Raw genomic sequence first — 6,000 nt, 5'->3', positions numbered from 1 at the left:
TCCAATGTTTGTCTTTTGTTTATTGATTTATCTTCTATGCATTCCTTTTGTAATTTTTTTTTTAGACTTGAGTTTTATTATTTTGTGCACTTTTTTTAGCTAATTTTACAACTTTTAAGTTAAAACTACTTTAAATTGTATCTCAGTTAGTAGCTACATCAAGTTGTAGTTGAAATGAATTATAAAAACTTACTTGACGTAGTTTATCACTGATAATCAGCCACCTCTTATCTTAATTTGAAAAATAACTACATAAGTTACAGGTATAAAATATTAAAATTCTGAAGCTGAAACACAAAAAACAGCAGCCATATATACATCTAATATGTCAATAACACGTTTGCTTAATCCTACATATTGGTCTGTAGATGTTGGTCCTAAAACCTTAAGACTTTTACTGAATCTTTTCCTTTTGCTTTGAGACCAAAATATTGTCAAACATTATCAAAACATAATTTGCGTTTTCATATTAAGAAAGGGTCTAGGAAACGCCAAGAAAGCATTTTGTTCATTTGTTCTAATATAGGTCCTTCAGCAGCTCAAACAGATTTTCATTTATTTCAAGATGTCATAATTATTTAGACTATTTTTTCAGAAATAAAGCTGGGAATTGCAATAATCCATGTACATGATTTTTGAAACAAAATATGTTTTAGTAAATATGCTAAAAAATAATTAACGTTCGTTGTATATTTATTATGTTGTTTTCTTTTGGGTTTAAAACTTATTTTATGTCTAGATGATTCTATGCAGATACAGATATCCCAAGTGACAAAAGTCTGTAAACCGGAAATGTAGCATTTTATTTAGGATAAGCTAAAGACCGAAAAAATCAAGGTAGCGTCATATGGAAATCAACACTCTATCGTTTTGAACACCATAATAACAGTCTAAAAATTCTAAAGAAGATAACTTAGAAGGACCCTTCAAAATGTTTTATGAGCTCCCTTTTGACCATTTGATTTCTAGGAAAGGGTAAGTGAAGAGAATAACAGACTTTGAACTTGTTTTTATTTTATACTAAACCACAGGACTTGTTTAGTGGGTCAGACTGACCCACTATACAAGCCCCAGTGCTTAAGATAACACTAGCAGTATACTGTACAGTATCATTAGGTTAGGAAAGTCTAAATACAAATACCGAAATTATACAAAAAAAAAATTCGTTGTACCATGAGCTGAGCTGTAAAACAAAGTGAGGATGAAGACACAGGAGTTTGAAATCCTATCAGTAAGGGGGTAAAAATATACTAAAGTCAACTATCACAGTAGAGCTTCTCTCGAACCCCCTTACTGATAGGATTTCAAACTCATGTGATGAAGATGAGGACCCACATGACCCAGCAGTTGCAATAATATGAGGCAGGCATTACCTGTAAATGGGGACGAAGTCTGTACGAATTATTTTTTTGTAACTTAAATATTTGTTAAAAAAAGAAACGGAAATACCGTAACGTTTCTGATTTTGGTTCTGTTGTAAGGGATTTTAGTTGTGACGTTAAAAAAGTTATGACGTCATATGCAATGAAAACAAAGAAACGCTATCATCAGGTAACGTTTTTTCATATGAAGGAATTATTAAAAATGAAATTGGTATTGTGTTCCTTCCTATTTATACTGGACTGATAAATATATATTTTACTCAAAGATTCATACAAACAAAACCGGAAAAAGGAAGTTCATTGTAGATTTCTGCGCAGGTCCAGGATTTCAAAACATGACAAAAAAAATTGAACAATTTTGAGTTCATTAGTACAATGAAAAATTCGGGAAATTTTCCCGAATTTTTTTTTTTATTGAATTTTCTGCTGTTATTGGGGACTTCGTCCCCATATTATATGCAGATGTATCAACTCCAACTTCCAAGCACAGGGGCTGGTTTAGGAATCAGGGACCCTTCAACCTGATTCACTTTCGCCCTACTGTTGGCCCTGATATCTGTTTGCCTAGTCCAAATAATTATGACATCTTGAAAGGCTATTATATTTTTTTTCTTTCAACATTGAAATATTACATGTCGAAAATGAAATAAAGAATCATTATGAAAAGAAGTGTGTGAAGTTTTATGCAATATTTGTAAACAAATTCTGAGATACAGAGTGACATGTGACCACCCATTTTTTTCTGTATTTTACTTTTAAATGGACTTAGATTTTTTCCAGTTAACATTACATACAGTCTGCAGTTAAAGTTTTCAAAACATGTATTACATTCATTAACTATCCTAAATTTTTACCAAACTAAGACAGAAGCTTCTTACAATCATAAGATAGTATCAAGAGGAATATTTTTATCGATTTTTTTCCTCATTTTTGTTGAGCCTGCAATTTACAGCAAGAGTAGGCGAGACACTGCGGGTTCCGCGGAACCCTTACAAATTATTTAAATGTCAATAACTCTAAAATTAAATATGGAATCACCACCAAAAGTATACAGATCTTTAGTTTGATATAGGTCAAAAGTGTGTAAAGTTTCAAGCATTAATCATAAATTATTTTAAGATTTGGGGCAACATGTGAAAAATACCACTCCTATCATGCCTGTTTTAATTACAAAGTCCTGTAATTCAAAATGTTTTAATCTTATTTTCACCCAAAAAGTATACTGTAACAGATTATTTGACCATCATGATTATGAGAAACAATTATGTTACATGAAAGTCTTATGAAATTTAGATAAATTTTGTTCTCAAGTTACATGTGTAAGGTGAAACATGTTTACACCAGACAGATGGACAGAAAGACGGAGGCCTGCTATTTTGCCTGACAATTTTGACATGCATATTAAAAAAAAGAAATAAGTATGATTCAATTAACTGGCTTTAATATAGTCCAAAGTAATATCATGAATATTGGCTTCTTGAAAGGTTATTTTATATTTTTACCAAGACACCTTTTCCTGTCGCAGCAAAATAAAAATAGCCTTTCTAGACATCTTAAATTATGAGATGTATTTTATTTTCAAGCTCCAACTATCATGACTATAGTCCCTGTCACATGTGTCACTTATCATGCTTAAATTTACATGTAACAAAGGTACCAGGATTGTAATTTAGTACGTCAGACGTGCATTTCGTCTACATATGATAAGACTCATCATTGACGCTCATATCAAAGTATTTATAAAGCCAAACAAGTACAAAGTTATAGAGCAATGAGGATCCAAAATTCCTAAAAATTGTGCCAAATACAGCTAAGGTAATCTATGCCTGGGATAAGAAAATCCTTTGTTTTTCGAAAAATTCAAAGATTATAAAATTGGCACAGTTTTTGTCAAAAATTATTAAACTACCAGCCACATTCACTCTAGGCGACTTAGTCCTTGACTCATGAACACCTACAACATTTACAAATGTATGTGGACTCATCATCTTAAAACTGATGCGTCCACAGATTCATTCTTTTATTGTAGTTGTATCAAGTTTTAATTTTTCAATTGTTATACAAATGTTAAATTAAACAAATATTTCATACACTTTTTCTTTTTAATTTTTTTTTTTTAAATTCGAAGAAAAAGACATCCATGCTATATCCAGTAAAATATGTGAAATTACAATACACTGTTAAGAAGTTTTCATGGGAGATAATCTAAAATCAGTTATCATTTATAATTATTATCTTCCCTTCTCTCCATTCATGCTATTTTAAACTTCAAAGACATATTTTAAGTGTTTTAGCTTAGTTATTGTAAATGTATTTGTGCCAATAAAATATTATCTTTTGCATACAAAAGCATCATTTTAGAAAAAAATCTTAAACTTGAATGTGGACATTTTTAGCTCATCTGGCACAAAGCATTCAAAGATGTTAATTGTCTGGCAAAAAGTAAAGAGCAGTCAAGCATTTTTACTAAATAAATAAAAGAAATACACTTTGATCTGTTTCAACATGTGGAATATTCATGATATTATTTAAAACACCTTGAATTCTTGTCCATTTCATGCCAACTGCATGATATGATACACAAAGAGTTCTTGAGGAAAATATGGGGGTCCTTAATATTATTTGTATTAAAAACATGACAAAATACTACAATAGGGCGGGACCTTTGCAAATTTTGTTGATCAAATGATAATGACTTAAATCCCTGGAACTCACTCATTTCATTTCCTTTTGAGACTCTACACATGATACATGTTCATGTAAAAATTATCCTTGATTGTTAAAATGAGACAGAAATAAGAAATGTATTAAAGACCAAATTTTAAAATCAATTTGACCAAGTTGGTAGTTTACTTTTTCTGATTCTTCATCAATTTGTCCCTTTCTGCACCCATTGTATAAAAAAAATTAGACAACGTGTGGTTTGTTTGAGCTCAGTACTTCATTGTGACGTTGAATTTTCTTGCTTTCCTCTGAATTTCCTATTGTGACGGCATGAGAAAGGCGACCATGCCTGATGACGTCACATAAAAGAACACATCTTTTTGCAGACATTAGAAAAGAAGGAATAAGTTTGCCTGCATTATGTTAGAAAAATATTAGAGAAACAGATTCCACCACCATACGATATTTATCCACTCTTGACAGTTAAATTTAATTTATTTAAAATTTTCAGGCAAGCCTCGCGTTTTAAATTTGAAAATTTAACTGTCTCGAGTGGATAAATCTCGTATTACACTCGATGCAGTGGTAGAATCTATATACATGATATATATAGGTAGTACAAGATCATCATCTGAATAATGATATATAAATATAATGATTTATCACAATGTAATTTTAAATAGGTGCTGAAACATGGAAGGTAGCTATTCCATTCCTAGTCATGCAGAGGACCTGACGAAATGTATGTATGAATTACAGCAGGATGGGACATTCTGTGATGCAGGCCTTGAGTGTAAAGATGGCGTCATATTTGTTCATAAACTTGTTCTAATGGCATGTAGAAGTCCATATTTGAGGAATCAATTGGCATCTGAAAGTCACGGTACAAGAGTTTATGTCAGTCTTAAGAATTATTCTTTAAAAATAGTTTGCTGTTTGGTGCAGACCCTATATACAGGACAGTCAAATATTTCCCAGGAGAACGAAGTAAATTTTAGACTTTTGTGTGAGACTATAGGGATTGACAATATAAAATCTGCGGCTGAAAATTTAATTCAGGTAGACCAAATTGTTAATGAAGTCGAAAGCATAAATCCATTTTGTGCTGTTCAAGTTGAAGAGGAAATAATAGAATACCAGGATGGAATCACATGTACAGCACGAGTGGCATCAGCCAATCATAGACCAGATGACAACTTCATTGACAGTACAAGCACTGTTGATAATGTAGAGGATCTCAACAATAAAATCAGTGATGTAAATCAAGATTTTGAAGTTGAAATGGAGGCTAACAAATCGTTGGATCTGCCCACAATAAGAGAAACCAGAAGCAACAAGAGAAGAAAAATTTTCCATAATGAGAACCCTTCCCAAGCAAAAGACAATGCCACCTCAGCTAACGTGGCTGAAATATTGACCATTGCAAAACAGTTGTCTGGAATAGATGAAGCCCAGCCATCTAAACCTGTTTCTACTTGTCTAGATCAAACTAAATCCAGTTTATGTTATCTATGTAAAAAAGAATTTGTCAATGAAGGGGAAAATGTTACAGAACCAAGCAAGACAGTGTGTACAGAATGTATGGTTTTATTTAGTGAAGTAACCAATCATGACCAAGAGATGGAAAGTAAACCAGACCAAACACAGAATTATAACAGTGAAGATGCTGGAGAAGACAGCGAAAAGGTATAAACAATGTTAATTTAAACTTTTTCTTATACAATTTTTTTTGAGCCTGCAACTTTTGTTCCAGGCAGCTCGACATAGGGATAGTAATCCCACTGCGGCGTTAGCTAACTTCTTAAAAGCTTTATATTTTTTTTTCATGTTACAAACTTTCCGTCAGTCACATGTCCAATGTCCTTGACATCATTTTTAAGGTTCAGTGCCTACTTGAAAAAAAGTTACATTTTTTTGTAATGTTAAATTCTTTCTTATTATAAGTAATTGGATA

The 6,000-nt window shown here is 31.8% G+C and overlaps 1 protein-coding gene across 2 annotated transcripts in view; it reads left to right on the top strand.

Annotated features, from left to right (window-relative positions):
- The first annotated feature begins 804 nt into the window (after nt 1–804).
- Nucleotides 805–6,000, top strand: part of LOC134699388 (zinc finger protein 99-like) — a 31,624-nt gene continuing 26,428 nt past the window's right edge. For both annotated transcript variants that reach the window (XM_063560990.1, XM_063560989.1), the window contains exons 1-2: nt 805–975; nt 4,730–5,732. In XM_063560990.1, the coding sequence (XP_063417060.1) occupies nt 4,740–5,732 (993 nt within the window). In that variant the 5' untranslated portion in view covers nt 805–975; nt 4,730–4,739. The remainder of the gene's footprint in view (nt 976–4,729; nt 5,733–6,000) is intronic.

Source organism: Mytilus trossulus, unplaced genomic scaffold (assembly GCF_036588685.1).
Source record: "Mytilus trossulus isolate FHL-02 unplaced genomic scaffold, PNRI_Mtr1.1.1.hap1 h1tg000050l__unscaffolded, whole genome shotgun sequence".
NCBI classification, from domain to species: domain Eukaryota; kingdom Metazoa; phylum Mollusca; class Bivalvia; order Mytilida; family Mytilidae; genus Mytilus; species Mytilus trossulus.
Note: the sequence above shows the minus strand (reverse complement) of the source record. Positions and strands in the feature narration are given on the sequence as shown.